Consider the following 19,203-nt stretch of genomic DNA (forward strand, 5'->3'; position numbering starts at 1 on the left):
GAACGACATCCTCACCGCCTCAGACAAAGGCCTCATTTCAGTATTAGTTTTATTAGACCTTACAGCAGCATTTGACACAATTGACCTCCAAATAGTAATACGGAGATTAGAACGTGCCCTTGGCATTAAAGGAACTGCATTTAAATGGTTTCAGTCGTATTTGCCAGATCACCTGCGGTTTGTATCCATTAGTAATAAGAAATCCAGACATGGTCAGTCATGGCATCCCACAGGGTTCCGTGCTAGGACCTGTATTGTTCAGGCTTTATAAGTCCCCCTTAGGCAATATCATTAACTTCCACTGCTATGCAGGTGACACATAACTCTACTTATCAATGAAACCTAACCAAGCTAATCAGCTGTCCAAACTCCAGGCGTGTCTTAAAGACATCAAGGGCCGGATGACATTAAACTTTTTACTATTTGTGGGCGACAGTGGCTCAGGAGGTTAGAGCTAGAGCAGGCCGTCCAGAAACCAGAAGGTTGGCGGTTCGATCCTCGCACACCGCTCCACCCAGTCACTGTCGTTGTGTCCCTGGGCAAGACACTTCACCCACCTTGCCTCCAATGCTGCCCACACTGGTGTATGAATGTGAATGAAAGTTTGGTGGTCGTCGGAGAGGCTATAGGCGCAAATTGGCAGCCATCATTATTATTATGATTGGGTCAGTCTACCCCGACCCAAAGATGTACATTACCACCACCCGTGTGTGACTGAGGCATGAATGACTAATGGATTCACTTCATTGTGAAGCGCTTTGGGTGCCTTGAAAATGTAATCCATTATTACCATTTATTACTATTAAAGTCAAATAAGGTTCCCAGCACCTCAGAGACAAGATTGCGACTGTCCTAGATGACTTGCACTCACCCCCCACATTACAGCCAGAAACCTTGGTGTCATCACTACCAGATGCTAAAAAACTTCATGCATTTATGACCTCCATGTTGGATCATTGTAACTCTCTATTCATAGGCTGCCCTAAGATCCTTCACTTCGTCCAAAATACTGCCTCAAGAGTCTTAACTGGAACCAGAAGAAGAGATCATATTTCACCCGTATTAGCCTCACTGTACTGGTTACCTGTCAAATGTTGAACTGAGTTTAAAATTCTCCTTCTTACAAATAAAGCAGTACACGATCAGGCGCTGGTATATCTTAAAGAGCTCCTATCACCCCAGTAGAACAGTGTGCTCCCAGAGTTTACACTTACTGTACTTGCCCCTCCTAGAATTTTTAGAGGTAGAACGGGAGGTACAGCATTTAGTTATCAGGCTCCTCTGTTGTGGAACCATCTCCCCGACTCAATCTGGGGGGCAGACACCCTCTCTCTATTTAAAAGTCAACTCAAAACCCGCCTTTTTGCTAAAGCATAACGTTAGAACTAAACCCTAATAGGTTGTATCAGAGACACTCTTCTACCGTATGTTCCTTGGACTAAGATAAAGACTCTCCTGTTTTGGCTTGATCTACCATCTACAGCAGGCGTCTCAAACACACTTTACCTGGGGGCCGCTGGAGGTGGAGTCTGAGTGAGGCTGGGCCGCATCAAGTATTGGGAGTAGGGCTGGGAATCTCGGGGTACCTCACGATACGACACGCGATACGTGGCTGACAATAACATGAATATCTTGATACAGTAATTGGGTGAATCAAAGAAACAAATCATTTCACAGTTTATATTTTGCGGCATTCAGCTGGGATAGGCTCCAGCTTACCCGTGACCCTAATGAAGACGAGCGTAGTTCAGTGTAGGCTTCCGTGTACAGTACATCCTACGAGCAACATCGGCTTGTCGCAGGCCGTCTTACAGTCATCTTTGAAGACAAGTTGCGGGCCACAAAATGTGACTCGGCGGGCCGCAAATGGCCCACGGGCCACGACTTTGAGACCACTGACTTAGAACTTGCGGGCCGCATTTACAGTAGTGTTTCCTGTCAAGTCGCGGGCCGCAAAATGTGACTTGATGGGCTGCAAATGGCCCGCGGGTCGCGAGTTTGAGACCCCTGATCTACAGTATCCCGCTACTCTATTTTTCTATCTTAACCCAACCGGCCGAGACAGACGGCCGCCCCACAGAGCCTGGGTTCTGTTCAAGGTTTCTCCCCCAGAGAGCGTTTTTCCTTGCCTCTGTCGCCAAGTGCTCGCTCATGTGCGGTTTCATTCGGTTCTCTATTTTCATTTATGAGTGTGACCTTCATGTGTAAAGCGCCACGAGATAACTGTTGTTGTGATTTGGCGCCACATCAATGAATTGAGTTGAATTGAAGGTATACAATTCTGCATGGATTCCACCTCCTAGCCATGATTGCATGCTAGCAGTGCCTGTGGGGAAGTAGGAAATACAATGTAAGGTGTCACACACACACACACACACACACACACACACACACACACACGCACACACAGCATGCTCTGTAGGAAGCCTCTCACCTGAAGTAAAGGTAGATAACAATCAAGCGGCGCATGTTCATCATGGGACTGTAAACTATCAGCTCAAGTCTTTTCAGTTGTCATTTGCTGAACTATTAAGCGTTCCCTTGCATGGCCACAGGCTGTATTGTTAACAAACGCTGCACTTCTTCTCCTTCCTCTCGGCCTGCTCACCTGGCGTCACCTCATGGCTCCTTTGTGATGATAAACGCAGCTCGGTTTGAGCTCCCCCTCAAGTGTTGTGGGTCACATGTAGTTGATCACATCAAACGCATCAGGAAAAACAGTCCCTCTTTTCGGAGGTCACTCGTAATAATAACATCCCAAGGCCAGTAATCAAGAGAGTGGATTTCCTCCTCTCTTTTCTAAACGTCATCCTCTTAGCAACAATGTTTGCCTCCCAAAAGGAGGCCAAACATAACTTGTTAGTTACATTCTGAACGTATAAGATGACATAGCAAGAATTAACATTTCAGGGTTATTAACATGACTTTAAGATAGGAGTTGACGGTGGTATTAATAAATATACAAATATTAACAGGGATAACTTGGAAATCTGCACTTAGCCTATAGCAGAGGTGTCCAAAATGTTGCCCAGGGCCATTTTCGGGCAGCAAATGGCAAAATCAGCAGTAAATTTACAAAAATAAAACCAAAATACATACAGAAAAAAGTTATACAATGGGAATAAGGCGTCATTTTACGAGAACGTCACAATATGAGAAAAAAAGAATGTCATTTTAGTAGCATATAGTTGAAATATTAAAGAAAAAGTCAAGTCAAGTCAAAATATAATGAGCAACAAAGAAAACAACAAATAAAGTTGTAATTTTAGGAAAATTAGGTGGCAGAAAAAGTGATAATGTTACAAGAATACAGTCAAAATATGCTAATAAAGTCATCATTTCCTCCTTATTTTTCCTCATGCGCATAATATTTGGACTTTTTTCTTCTTACATTATAACTTTTTCCGCAATCTAATTTTCCAAAAATTACAACTTGTTTTGTTGGTTGCTCATAATAGTTTGACTTTTTAAAAAAAAACAAAACAAAACATTTTTTTCTTTAATATTTGAACTTGATGCTACTAAAATGACATTATTTTTCCTCATAATATTGCAACATGCGCACCACATGAGGAACGAGGGAATAATATTTTCATTTTAGTTGCATAAAGTTGAAATCTTTAAAAAAAATATAATTTTTTTGTAAATAAAAATATTATGACCAACCAACAAAATAACAAATTTGTCATTTTTGGAAAATTAGGTTGCGGAAAAAGTTAGAATGTTACAAGAATAAAGTCAAAATATTATGCGAATAAAGTCATAATTACAAGATAAAAATGTACAAGAATGAAGTTGAAATACTTGGAAAATAAAAAAAAAACAAAACAGCAATAGCAGAAATAGAAAAAACAGCTGTAATTTTGGGAGAATAAAGTAAAAATATTAAGAGAAAAAAATCGTAACAAGAAAAAAAAGTCACAATTTTACGAGAATAAACTTGTAAAGTTATGAGGAAAAATCTTCATTTTGGTAGCATGGAGTTCAGATATTAAAGAAAAAACATGTTCTTTTTTTAAGAGCCGTAGCATGATAAACAAAACCAAACAAAGTTGTAATTGTTCTAATATTCTGAAAATAAAGTCAAAATATTGTACGAATAGAAAATTTACAAAAATTATTTAAGAAGAAAGTTGAAATATTTGGAAAATAAAAAAAAAATGGAGGGAAAAAAAGACAAGTTTATACTAATAACAGGCTTTTTCACCTCTATCACAAAGCTGACATGCAGTGTTTTTATTGAAATACATATCAGTCAGCATATCTACTGTACATGTGTTGCTTAACAACATCCTTTCATTTTTCAGCAAATGGCCCACGGTGGACAAAGTTTGGACACCCCGGCCCATAGTCTCTTTCACACTGCAATCCCACTAAATTGGCACATGACAGCCGGAACAGTTGGTCCGGCATTTATTTGAAGAGGGACATTGTATCAAATGTAAGTATGTTCACACACTGACACAGAATTAGATAAACGGATGCGTGAAGACATCAGTGCCTGCTTCTGGTGTGATGTGCAAAATACTTGTTTTTGCAGTGGCAACTGCTTGCAACACAGCAGTGTGATAGCAATGCGTGATGGGTGCTGAACTCGGCACTCCCTTTCCCGACATTGCTGGAAACTGACTGCATATACGCGTGCTCTTTTACGTAAACAATGGCAGCCTAAAAGGGTGACAGGACACGTCTGCCTGTCAGAACTGTGGTTTTAACACCATAATACACAAATGTGACAGTCCCCTGTGAGACCGTTTCTTTGAGCCGCAAGCCTTTTTTGAACAGCAAAATCTTTAAATGCGACATGAGGACAGATTGTAGCCTGATGCAAAACAGGCGCTTGTGTCAGTGTGAAACCCGGGCATGTTTTGATGAACACAAAGCAGACATGTCCTCAATACATGACAGTCATGTTATCACCTCATATGTGAGCGTGGTTCAGAGTCTGTATTATGTGGCACTAATTCCGCTGGCTTGAATTTGAATTGTTATTACGCCACCAATGCATTTAATTACTCTGACAGTCAGGTGACTAAATCATATTTTGGGGAGCAATTAAGTAGCTTAACACTAGTGTACATTGGCACCGATGTACAGTGGCAGAAAAACACCGCCTTACAGAACCACACTGTGTACATTTTTATGGCAATATATATATATTTTTTAATGGCATTAATAATCGTTTTTCCCCCATGTACAGGGTATCCACAGGGTCTTAAAAAGATCCAATCATTTGAATTTAAGGCCATAAAATGACCCAAATTCTTAAAATTAAAATGGCATAAATTGTCTTAATTGCAATTTTGAAAGGTCTTAAAAATGTATTCATGTTACTTTTAGTGAAAACAAATGCATGAACTTCAGTCTCGCTTTTAAGTTTTGGGATTTTTGAGGATGCTGGGCCTCCAATTTTCCTTTGCCTTTTGTACTTTTGTGTGGATAAATTGCAAAAACCTTAAATTTGACTCGTTGAGATCTCCGGAGACCCTGATAAAAGAAAAGGTTTTCTACCTTGCAACTTTGTCGACATGCAAATAGCATGCAAATAGGCCTGCTCTGATTGGATGGTAAGTGCGCGCTATGATCCCCTGACAAAGTCATGACATGATAATCTGTCTTCCCTTGACCTTCATGCAGAAAGATTGCAATATTTCACAAGTACTTGGTTTTTAGACTGACAAAAGTACTGGCACACTTGTCATGAGTGCACTTCATATTTTAGTCTAGTGTACAGTTTACATTTTTGCTATTATGAATGCCGTCTGTTGGCATGTTAGCAAAACATGGATGATTCAATCACACTATCACCATCACACTACTTTATCTGCAGACTTTAGACTAGAAAACACATTATTTTATTATACTTTTTATAATAACTGCTTTGTGTCGTATATTCAGCATAATAAGTACTGTTGTCCGTGACTGAAGATGTATTGTCTACAGCAGTGGTCACCAAAGTGCGGCTCGGGGGCCACTTGCAGCCCACAGTTGTTTTTTTATCGGCCCGTGGCTCTAAAAATATACTGTAATTTAGTAAGAAAACCGCCAACAGCAATAACAGTGACTTGACAAGAATAAAGTCAAAATATTAAGAGAAAAAAGTGTCAAAGTCGTAATTTGACATAAATAGTGGCGTGTGAGGAAGGGGAACATGGGAACATGCAAGCTCCACACAAACTCCAACCCAGGTCTTCCTGATCTCCAGATCTCCAAGAATAACAGTAGGAATGGGAAAAAACAGCTGTAATTTTACGAGAAAGACAAAATATTAAGAGGAAAAAAGCAAGAAAAAAGTTTTCTGAATATAAACTCGTAATATTAAGGGAAAATAATGACATTTTAGTAGCATAGAGTTAAAATATTAAAGAAAAATATGTTCTTTGTTAACAAAACTAAATAAAGTTGTAATTTTAGGAAAATTGGGTTGGGGAAAAAGTTATAACATTATGGGAATAAAGTCAAAATATTATGGAAATAAAGACATAATATTACGAAATGAAAAGTTATCATTTGAAATATTTGGAAAATTAAAAAAAAAGAACAGCAAAAATGGAAAAAAGATCAAAGCCAGAAGTTGATACTAATAATAGGCTAGTCCACGTATGTCACAAAGCTGGGTTGCAGTTTTTTTTCTTGAAATCTATATATAACTTCTTAGGAATTCTACATGTGATGGATTAAAAATATCAAAATGGCCCTTGCATCCTTTCATTTTTCAGTACGTAGCCCTCTGTGGAAAAGGTTTGGACGCCCCTGCTCTACAGTTAGCCTTTTAACTGTCCCCTGTATGCATGCACTGTAGTGTATTTTAGTTGTTAAAGCGAGCAGACAACCGCAGCGCTCATCTAAATTTAAGCGCGCTGACTGGTTGAATAAATGCAGGATTTATTCCAGTCTTTGAAGCAGGCCTCCTGCTTATCACGCTACATGTCAAAATCCACACTATCTCCATGAGAGCCAAGAACTGACTTTGTCCTTGAGGGACAGCAAATGACTTATTTTAAAGTGAGCACTAAAAGGCCCAATTGCTTCTTCTTCTTCTTCTTCTTCTTCTTCTTCTTCTTCTTCTTGGTTAGTAAAGGCAACACACTGAGTCTTTTCAGGGACATTTTGTACTTCATTTTTAATGCATTTTGTCCGCCGCCACAGTACATTTCTGACTCAGCTTGCCCCGCTAATTGATTTGACACGCTGGATCCAATGTCCTTTTCATGATAGTCAAACTTTACTATGACTTTTATGGACATATAATGTTTCCACATGTTCTCTGTCCTTATAGTCTCTTGTCTGCATTGAGTCTGGTGGGGAAATGAATGCCAATATTTCATGCATTGTGAGATATAGAAAAATGCCCTTACATGCTTTGTCATGCTTTTTTTGTGTTTTGCGTTGTAAAAATTGATCACGATGAATACTACGAGTAGTAGCAGTGATATCTGTATAACAATGCACTGGTTTGTCCTGTGGAGGTCATGACCAGTCTTTTCTCAGAGATGTAGGCCACTCAGCAGTCTATTGTCTTATTCCTGGGGGAGAAAAAGGGGGGCCCCGAAAAATGTATCGGTCTGTTAAACACGCCTAATTATCATAATTATCACAACTCCACAAGGCTTCAGCAAAGTCAAATGATCCCTCATGTGCTTCTATGTGTCCATAATCGAGCATTTGCACGGATGTGTTACACTGCCGTGTGTCGTTGCACCACGTGTCCCCTCTATTGTTGCTGCAACTATTTTAAAGGAGGCTTTTTTTTTCCTTTGAGAGGGGTGTCGTGTAGTAAAACACACACACACACACACACACCACATTTGAGCGCATTCGTTGTATGTGCACCCAATTTCCATCTGTGCCCTTTAATGTGGAAAACATGGCACCGCTTTGCAAGGTGTTTACTGCCTTGTGGTAACATGCAGCCTGCAACATATTACAGCTAAGGCCCAACCAATCCGGAGGAAATGCAACTTGTAAAAACAGAAAATACATCCCGAGGTTATTAAACGACACCTTTTTGAATACATCACGCAGACGAAGTAAATCACGTGCCTTGCAGGGAAAACGACGAAAAACAACATTAAAAGAAAAATGTGTCGTCACACCCCAACGACGTACAGTATTTATTCACGTTTCGTTCATCAGCTCTGCGTGTGCGCATCGTTTTTGTGCGCGAGTCATTCAAGAACGAAATCATCCACAAACTAAAAAATCACACACAAAAAAACCCACACGCAGCATGTGGTTATGACAATATGTTAATAACGTATTTCATTTCATGAACAAGTCAGTAGAATTTCGGGGGGGAAAAACGTAGAAACTAATTTGAAAAGCACAATAATTTGACTGTGCAACCAACATTCATTCGAATAATGAAATGTAATTTAGTTGAAGTTGTTTCCCGGTTTAGACTAATTAGAATTAGTCCATTCGAAACAGTATCATATGTGTATGCTTGTAAACGTGTTTTCAGAATTTCCAAATGTTGTGCATTTAAAGATAATAAGATGCACAGTTACAGCATACAGAATAATTAAAATAGAAATCATTCACCAGACGTGGAGGATAAATGTCATTTAAAAAAAACTAAAACAAAGAAAATCAAAATTCTCATTGTACCTTTATTTAAATTATCTAAAAAGTTTATAACCTTGAAGTGATTTGCAATAAAGCAACGTATCATTAAATAGGTCCACACATATTACTTATGTTATTATGTTATATCACATATCACTTTTATTATGATCAACTTTTAAACGAGTCTTCTATTGAGCGCTTGTATATTTTACAGAAGAAATGGGGGTTGAATCATTTTCAGTGCAAGTACAGGTTGATTTTATGGAGCCCCTCGAGAAGATGAAAGTGCCTCCAAGACAACGATCAGGTAAAAACCTCAGATGAGTCATCATACACAGGAATTACCTTTTCTTGTTTTGTGTGTGTGCGCGCGCACGTGTGTGTGTGTGTATGAGAAGTTCCATACAAGCAGCAAGAAGCCTCTGTCACCGCAGCCAGACAACCCTCATGAGGTCAATCCACCCTCCAGAGGAAGTGTGTGTGTGTGTGTGTGTGTGTGTGTGTAGGGGTGTGCGTGCTCCAATCAGAACGCTCCTGCAGCATGTGGACGTCCGGAGCATCGCACCAATCAGCGAGCTGCAGCAGCGAGTCACACCGGGACAGCCACCACAGATAAAAATGTTTGACTATCCTCCATCCTCCCAAAACATCCTCTCAATCCTCCCAGGACGGGCAGAGAGCTGCACTTTGACCCAAACCCCACCAGAAACGGACTGAACGTTGACGGGTATTATTATCGTTGGCACGTATTGCGAGAAACCTGTTGCGCCTAAGTGGCGTGTTTTTCAAATACTTTTCAAGGATTAACAACGAGAAGAACACAACTTTGGGACGAACTTTTTTTTTTTTTTTTTACCTGACAGACGGTCAGGAGGCATGACAGCACTGGCAGGAGGTTTAACGAGGATGATGAGACCCAGTCCACACCAGAACTACCCAAGGGGAGGCTACTCTCTGGAGGGTAAGTCCATTTTAACATGCCACATTTATTTAGATTTGTGCTCATAATTATTATAATAAAATTGACACTTAAAATGTGGATTTTTTAAAAATAATTTTTCTACTTCAATTTTTAAAAAATGTATTTATTTTAAAATTGTTTTGTTTATGAAAAATATTGTCCCTCCAATATAAATGCATAAAACATGTATGAATATTATGTACTGTATGCATAAGAGCAGCACACGTTTAATTTCCTCCATTATTTTCACTTCATATTTTTATGAGGTTATTTGAACCATGTTTGTTGTCTTGCCTTCCCCGTCCAGTGTCCACCCCTCTGGGTCAGGGTCGAGTTAACCAGCTCGGTGGCGTCTTCATCAACGGCCGGCCTCTGCCCAACCACATCCGCCATAAAATCGTAGAGATGGCGCATCACGGGGTCCGGCCCTGTGTCATATCCCGCCAGCTGAGGGTCTCTCACGGCTGCGTGTCCAAAATCTTGTGCCGGTACCAGGAGACTGGATCCATACGGCCTGGAGCCATCGGAGGCAGCAAGCCAAAGGTAAGGAAAAACGTGTAAAATGCGACTAAAATACCGCTTCAGGACTTTTAAAGAAGTTTTTTCATTGTTTAAATCGCTTGCGTGCCTTTTTAACCAGGAAAACTTGATTTTAACGTCGCTATTCCGCATTAAAATAACGCTGGTGCAGTTTTTGCTGCATGTCTGTACACAAATATCATTATTGTTATTGTGGAGGATGTTTTATTATTTTCTTTTCTTGTTGTAAAGCAAAGTGCAACTCCAGAGCTGGACAAGAAGATTGAAGAGTACAAGAGGGAGAACCCGGGAATGTTCAGCTGGGAAATTAGGGACAAGTTATTAAAAGATGGCATCTGCGATAGAAACAGTGTTCCTTCAGGTAAAAAAAAATATTATTATCATTATTATAATAGAATGTGCCGCCTGTGAAATGTTTAATGATCTTTTTTTAACTTTATGAATAAAGTGAGCGCCATCAGTCGCATCATGAGGTCCAAATTCGGCGGCGTGGGCGACGATGAGGAGGATGGGGACGACGTGGTGAAGAGGGAGATGGAGGAAAACGAACCCAGGACAAAACACAGCATCGATGGCATCCTGGGAGACAGATGTAAGTTTATTCTAGTCGTTTCATCGTGTGTTCAAAACCTCCAATTGTGGAAAAAATGTGTTATAATAATTCTAACGATAATAAATTTGACCCAAAATGCACAGTTACATGGGACATTTTCACGTGTTAAATCTATCATTTGTCTAATTTTTCCCCACAAGAGGCCTTTCGAGGGTGGTCACTGGTCCTTGGTTCGAGGCCTGTACAAACCCCCAATAATAGAAAAAATGCCCAAAGGCTTGTACATAAAGATGCCTTTCAAAAGGCACCGATGAATTATTCAGTTTTCCATCCCCCTCCAAAAAGTGACGTTTGTGTCAGGCGTACAGTGCATGGAGGCACTTGGCACCTGTTGATTTAAGACCTGTTGGAGTGTTTTCCCTTGCAAAAGGAAATGGCGTGTGTAGTTAATGATTGATGACTAACTCCCTTGTGTTCGATGTGCAATTACGCAGGTTTACGCACACTTTGCACCACGTGATATGCAACTTTTTTATTGTTGTTTCCACCCAGAAATGAAACTTAAAGATAGTGATTTTTCAGCATTTAAATAGCGCATTTGGCGCTTTGTCACGCTTCTCGCCACTAGATTAAAATCCCAACCTTTTCTTCTTCTTCACTTTCATCTCCCACAAGGAGTACGCCGCCCTCCTCCTCCTCCTTTTTCCTTCCCGCCTCAGGCGCCCTCTTTTATGCACTATCTGCAGGCACTTCCTATCACCTCCTTTTTCAAAAATAAGCTTACAAATTGCAAATAAGCACACGGTAAACCGCTTGCCTCCGTCATAAAATGGTGTGAAGACGACTATTTTAAAAATGGTGCTATTAAAAACAAAAATATCTGTCTATTACTCATGTTAAATAAACAATAACGTAGTGTAATATGCCATTTACTGTTCATCAAAGGTTGTATTTGCATTTTGCTCGTTTTAAAAAATGAACATGTACCTTGTGTTGTATGTACTTACACGTGCAAAGGCTATATATCCTATACACATAAGCATATACACAATAAGGTGCAAAGAGAAAATGGGTAAATCAACAAAGATGCAAGATAAAATTGTTAGTGGTACAACATATATGATTTAAAAAAAGGTACAAGGTAATGTGCAATTATAATTATAAAAAAATATTTAAAAAATAATCAAATATGCATAAATATTGAAAGGTACAGGGGACCTTTAAAAAAACATCCAATATAAATAAAATATATAAATGGTGTAATAAATATTTAAAGTTACTTATGTAAAAAAAATAAATATTATATATATGAAAAACCTGTCAAATAAGTATCAAAATGGTGTAACGTGTCATGTATTGTTCATCTGAGGTGCGTGTATATCCAATTTTAAAACATAGCTACATAGTGAAATAAAATAGGATAAACGAATAATCATGTGCAGGGTAAAATATAAAACCTCAAATGTCAAAAATAATGCAAAAAAAATATGAAACAACTTTATCCTAACATGTAAAAACCCCAGTGTGTCTGTACACCTGTGATGATGAACTCCTAATATGAAGTATTTCCATCAAATAGATGACATCCTATACAAACAGCCTGCATGCTTGCGTCCTATTCATATACAGAACAGCAGTATATCTTTCTTGTGTGTCTTTGTGGAAGTAGTTGTTGTTTTTCCCTTTTATGGCTTCTCATTAGAATGTGAAAGAGGGTGGGGGGTGGGGGGGTGGGGTTTGGGGAGAGTGTCTTCTGGCCAAATATTGATTAAGGAGGTGTTTGCAGAGGCCATTGTTGTGGTGCAGGGAGGCCTGTTGCTCTCTGCCCCTTTCTCCTTCAGCACCATTGTTGCCTTGCCTTAAGTGCTCACATCAAAGCTGGCTCATTTAGATTTATTTGTCTGGGAAAAGCACGGCGAAAAGGTTCGGGAGATGCATCTAAAAGTGCCGGTCCGGTTTGCCCAGGGGTCTGCATGGCATTAGCAAGTGGCTACAGCATTGCGAGGAGAGCATGGGAGTTGTTTCCCAGTTTTGGATGCAAGTGTGCAGAATTTTAAACATGGGAGTGAATTGTTTGTGCCACTTATTGCTCAATATGCTGAGAGTGCATTAATGAAGTGATAGCATCCTCACTGCTGTTTATTGCTGTTTGCATTTTAGCCTCATTGAACCAATTGAAGCAGGCCATGAAAGAGGAGTCGCCACTCTTGCAAATATCCATTTATGGCAGCGGGGGTGAGCCGAGGGTGAAAAAGAAAAGCTCAGAAATGCAAACAGTCAAAGGGATAACTTTTCTTTTTCTAAGGGAGTCCTGCAGTGCCCTGTTCATTGAGGGCCCACTTCTTTTTTTTTTTACCGTGCCATGGTGAACGCAGTCAACATGTAATAATTGCTCTCATTGAGGCGCATTCCAACAATCTGCTGCCATTCTCCCTGCCTCAATGGTGCAGGCCAGCAGCCCTGAGGGCCGGGAGGAATCAGGCGCTGACAAAACATGAAAGATTGAACCGCTTTTTGTCGCTAAAAGGAGGCGAGCGAGATTTTGTTTGTGTAAATTGCGCTAGCCGGAATGATAATCCAATCTGAACATTTACTCTCACAAGAGAATATAAACACAAACTTTTCTCTCATACACTGTCAGCCCAGGCCTCCAACGGGATTTGTATGTGTTTGTTACGGGGTGATGGCGTTTCCCCAGTGAATGTCTTTTAATATGGGATGTTTAGCGAGACAGTATAGGCCTCAATGTAGCCGCTGGAATGTCTGCTACACAGCTACAGTTCCATTTTTCCTCTCAGGGCAAGGATAATGGAATGAAATTTATATGTGGGCCTCACTCACTGTGTTTATAGGGCTTATAATAGCCAAGTAAGCTGGTGGGAAATAACAAGCCAAATGCAAAAGTCTCGGGCCACCACTGGCTGGCCTTTTTTTTAATGGCAGTCAGCAGTATGCCATTAATTATAGGGCTCATCCATCCATCCATCCATTTTCTATGCAAGCTCCACACGGAGATGCCCAACGGAGATTCGGTCTTCCCGATCTCCTGACTGTGTGGCCAACATGCTAACCACTAGGCCACCGTGCGGCCTTATAGGGCTCAATTTTGTTTATTTTGAAGAGATGCAGTAATTTGTTTAGAGCTGCAACAATTAATTGATTAATTGATTACCCATTTAATCGACAACTATTTTGGTAATCGATTCGTTTTTTTTTATTTAAATATGTAAATGTCCTCCAATTTCAGCCTCTGAATGTGAATATTTGTTCATTTCCTTAGTAATCCATGAAAGCAGACCTATTATCTTTGTGTTTCGGCCAAAACAAGACAGCTTTGACTTTGGAGAACTTTTTGTGTCTTTTCTGATATGTTGCAGACCCAACCACTAACTTTACGTGTTTGCTTCATATTAATTTGGCCCATCAATGGCCTAACTGGTTACTCCCTTCATGGAAACAACAAGCTTCAGATTAATCGACTAAGAAAATTAGCACACAGTCAGGAGATCGGGAAGATCTGGGTTCGACTCTCCGCTGTGCATTTCTGTGTGGAGTTTGCATGTTCTCCCCGTGCATGTGTGGGTTTTCTCCGGGTACTCCGATTTCCTCCCACATTCCAAAAAAAACATGCATGTTAGGTTGTTGAATGGTTGTTTGTTTGTATGTGCCCTGTGATTGGCTGGCGACCAGTCCAGGGTGTACCCCGCCTCTTGCCCAAAGTCAGCTGGGATAGGCTCCAGCATGCCTCCGGGACCCTAATGAGGATAAGCGGCATAGAAAATGGATGGATGGATTAATCCAAAAAATAATCGACCGATTAATCGGTTATTAAAAATAATTGTTAGTTGTAATCCTAAATGTGTTGCCTTTATTTCACATACTTAGGTTCCGATTAATATTTTGCTGCACGCTATGCAATTATAACTATATTATAATATGTTTATGAGCAACATCATTCACCCCCAGGGTATCCACAACACTGGATAGAGTACACTGTAAAAAAAAAAGTGACACCATACCTACTCAATAAAATTGAGACAAAAAGTTGCATGGGATATTATTCATGAAATGTGTGTTAAAAAATAGGAATTAGATGTCAAGCACTGAATGAAATAATTGAACGTGATTGAATAATATAATAATAATAATAATAATAATAATAATAGTCAGGACAGAACTTCCAGTGATCTTACGTCTCAGTGGGAATGAAAGGATAACAAGACAGAACACTAACCATGGTCATGGTGGCAGATCAAAGATCACAACCACAGATAGGCGCACACTAGGGTGGTGGTGATGCTGGAGCCTATCCCAGCTGACTTCGGGCGAGAGGCGGGGTAACTTATATAACATTAAACATATAACATTAATAACTATTTACAAAGCACTCCAGCAAAGCATGACGGGAAGCAGGAAGCAGGCTACAGCGAAGTGCTCGTCAATTAAAATCTGATAAATTCTGTTGAGATGGATTCAGTCGAAATTCTCTTAATTTAGAATTACATAAAAATTTGATCTCAAACATTTTATATAAAAGTTACTTAAACAGTTGCCACAAAATCAAGGACACATTTCTGTTTAATATATTTAATGAAATATATTCAATAAAATATACATGACTACAGAATCATTCATTACAGTGTAGCCATTTTCATCCTCTTTTGGCAGTTTTAGTGGACAAAACGTACCTTATCTCATGTTATGAATTCATAGTTGATTAGAAGGCACAAGGATGCTCAGCTGGTGGCTTGGGACCCAAAAGCGGGTCACTGAACACTTCTGGGTGGGTTGTCGACACCTAGTCAAAAATGACGTTCAAATATCGAATATATAGCCAATATGCGACTTTTTCCATTGAAAATAAAAACATATTTTGATTTACATGTTCCGTCTTGCTATATGCACAGCGCACAGATATTTTATTTTGTGGTCTTTAGTACAGTTTTGATGTTTAATTTGACTTTATTCACTATTTTTATACATCCTTATATCCTGTCCTTAATTATGTATGAATGTATTGATGTTTAAAAAGTTGACTATTTTGTACAGACTATTTTAACATAAGTCTTTTGCCACTTGTGTCTTATCCAACAGAAAATACTGCGTTTGGTACATTTACCCAACTATATGTACAGTATGTCACACATAAAGTCCTCAGAGGGATAGAATCAATAAAAATTCAATGCACCGATCACTAATGATTAGTTTTGATTGATTTGATTGTTGTTTTGATTCATCGAGTAACTGTTTAGGCCCTAGACCAGGGGTCGGCAACCTTTTTGGCTAAGAGAGCCATGAAAGCCACATATTGTAAACTGTAGTTAACGCTGACTACAACTAAATGCGTGCATTTTTAAGCAAGACCAACAATTTTAGAATAAAATAAGTCTCTGACTGTATTCTTTTTAATAATGTTATATTGAAGCTAACTAATAATAAACAAAATACTTCTTACCATTAATGCGACTTCCTGTGCTGCATGGTTTTGCACCATAGTCCTTATCTGTTTTTTTTTTTTTTCCATCTTCTTTGTCAAAATAGTTTGTTGTGCAGAATTAATTAGCTGACTACTTACTTCTTGACTTCTCAATGACCCGGCTAGGCTACTGCATTATCCAATAATAATGGAGTATTGTTGTCTGACCTGGGAAAATATCGGAAGGACAGCTAGCCTTGGCTCTGGCCGCCCGCATTGCCGTAAAAAATGGATTAAAATGCATGAGAATTTTTTTTGTTTGTACGTTATTTTTAACTGTGATTTCTGTAATCCATCCATCCATCCATCCACATTTTACTTAAAAATATCAGCGGAAATACACTTGATCGTGTTAAGAAATACCTGAGAGCCAGTTGCAGTCATCAAAAGAGCCATATCTGGCTCGCGAGCCGTAGGTTGCCTACACCAGCCCGAGACGGACCAAATCAATATGAACCAACCACAGTCAGTGGTTTGGTCGTATCAGAAAAGAGGCAAACATGTTGATCACTGTTTCGTGTTGATCACTGAATATCTTGTTTTGCCTAAAACACAAAGATTATAAGTTTGCTTTCGTGGGTGACTGAGGAAATTAAAAAAAAATCACATTTGAGAGGCTGAAATCAAAGTATATTTACATTTTAAAATAAAAAAAACAATAATTGAATACCAAAATAGTTGTTGATTAATTGGATAATGGATTAATCATCGATCAATCGTGGCAGCTCTAATTTACTGTTCTGAATAATGAACATTTGTAGGTGCAGTGTTTCTGAGGCTAAAAAAAAAAAGTTTGATTTGTTTTTAGAATGTAGGCAAGCTGGATATGATATGACATAGCTGATGCTAGAATTGTCTAAGATCCTTTAGAATACTCAAAGAAAAAGGTGTATATTTTCCATGAATGTCTCTTAACACAACTCCCTACAGTCCTTTGTGGCTTTCCCGTGTCATTTCCAGCTAAAAGAAACCCAAATAAACCATGCTTTTATATTTAAATTTAGGAATAATTGGGGGCGTAATCACATAAACAGTGTAGTAGAAGGGGTAGTCATACTAAATGCTTGCCACTTTTGGCTTTTATGGTTAAGTTGATGTGTTTTTATGACAGCATAAAGCAACAGGTCTGATGACAGTCCAAGACTTTTGCACTGTACATGTTAAGAATGAATGATGGAATGCCCCCCCCCCCTTCCGCGACTGTCCCTCTTCTCCTATATAAACACACTTAACACTTTCATTGGAATGATTCTCAGGACTCTCTCCAGTCCGCCCCCCCCAAGAAAAGAAACCAGAAAGCAAATCCACTCCAAGGCTGATCTGCAACTGAATGCCGACTCTATGCTTCATTAAAGCCTCTTTCTCTGTTGGCACCAGCATTGTGATCCTCCCAATATTAATTCAAAGGACAATTAATGAATTCAGGCCAACTTTGAAGTAATGGAGCGGGGTCTTGCCCTGCGCCGGCCCCCTTAGCACTGATGTACTCTCCTCGGCATTCTAACCTCAGAGACACCGTGAAGTGGTTGAAAGAGAAGCCAATGGAAGCAATGGAAGGTCAAGGAGAGGAGGCCCTGTAGAAAAAGAACTCTCTTATTTCCTTGGAAGTATTAGCCAAGCAAAACTCTGTGATGGGGAGGATAAAGGAGTGGGAAGAGAGAAAAGGGGGTCGGGGGGTGAGGAGACTCTGCAAAGAGGAGCACAATGGGATAGTTAATTGACTAAAGCCAGACAGCGTTGTCAATCACTTAACTTTGTTTAGCTTTTTTTTCTCCCCTTTTTTTGGTCACACTCTTTTTTTTTTTTCCTTTTTTTTTTTCATCGGCACATTGCACATTACAGACACACCAGCAGCAGTTGGACGATTGTGTGAGTTATGCCTTTTGGACGCCGTCCATAAAGAGCAAGTACCTTCATATGTGGAGTTTTTCTGTGCGTTAAACACCACCACAATGGATGTGAAATAAACCAGCTAACATGACAGTGTAGACTTTCATTGAACACAGTTTCACAAGAATGTGGCATTTACCGTTTATGTACAACCCAGTCGTCCCTCGATGCTCCCTGGTTCGAATTCCGTGGCTTCACTCTATCACGCTTTTTCACAAATATATTCATAAATAAATAGTGCTGTTTCGGGGTTGAATACAGCCTATTTGTAGATTAAAAAATATCCATATTGAAGCTAATTTTACGCACCTTTCGCCTAAATGAAGCATTTTCAAGCATAAAAATGGTTAAATGAACTAATATACAAATATAAGGCATTCAAAAGACGCATTCAAAGACGCTGTGAATGATATCTAGTATTCTACACTGGTCACTAGGTGTCAGGAATGTTACTGACACAAACACCAGACTTGACCGCCGGAACAACAGGGTTTTATTGCTGGTTTGAATTATCTCACAACAGGAACAATAATAACAACATGAGTTACTGTTGCTGCAAGCTGAAACTCAACTCTAAACCGCTGACGTCTCCTTCCAGTTCCCCTGGGCAACCCATTTATAGCAACACACACAAACATGAGTCCTATTTATGTCTTAAATGGCTTATTTACTCTTATGTCTACTATATTGGGTAATGGTAATGGTTTAATTTAATTTGAACATGCATACAAGTTACAGTGGAATACATCACATAATACAATTCATAGTTCCACATGTCCAAAAGCAGTAGGAAGAGGCAAAACTTATTTAATCCTACCCCCCCCATCCGTTTCACATCTGTTGCTGTACATTTATTCACTTCCTGTATTCCATATGTGATCTTTTTAATACATACAAAAGTGATATGGTAAAGTCACAATATGGTAACATAAATGTCAAGGTTTTTCCACAGTTATAATAAATAATGATATATAATAACCAATATAATAATAAATGAATGATAATAAATAGAGATAAACATAACATAACAAGTTGAAGACTCTTCTTCCTTGGATTTTGCAAACATCAACTGTATGTATTGTTTTTGAAATTGCTCATCATGGTGCTTTGTTTGAGTTCCTTACTCAATGCTGTGGGTTTTTAGCGCTGTTGTAAGTGTTTTTAGTTGAGTTATTCCCTTAGATCACATTTCTCCTCTCTTGTAGAAAAGTATTG

At 39.2% G+C, this 19,203-nt stretch overlaps 1 protein-coding gene across 1 annotated transcript in view; it reads left to right on the top strand.

Annotated features, from left to right (window-relative positions):
- The window catches only part of pax3a (paired box 3a), a 37,239-nt gene that overhangs the window by 1,101 nt on the left and 16,935 nt on the right, over nt 1-19,203 (top strand). The window contains exons 2-6 of the mRNA XM_054768208.1: nt 4,308-4,441; nt 8,967-9,529; nt 9,837-10,072; nt 10,301-10,430; nt 10,518-10,661. Of these exons, the coding sequence (XP_054624183.1) occupies nt 9,445-9,529; nt 9,837-10,072; nt 10,301-10,430; nt 10,518-10,661 (595 nt within the window). The 5' untranslated portion in view covers nt 4,308-4,441; nt 8,967-9,444. The remainder of the gene's footprint in view (nt 1-4,307; nt 4,442-8,966; nt 9,530-9,836; nt 10,073-10,300; nt 10,431-10,517; nt 10,662-19,203) is intronic.

The sequence above is a fragment of the Dunckerocampus dactyliophorus genome, chromosome 2 (assembly GCF_027744805.1).
Source record: "Dunckerocampus dactyliophorus isolate RoL2022-P2 chromosome 2, RoL_Ddac_1.1, whole genome shotgun sequence".
Taxonomy (NCBI): Eukaryota; Metazoa; Chordata; class Actinopteri; order Syngnathiformes; family Syngnathidae; genus Dunckerocampus; species Dunckerocampus dactyliophorus.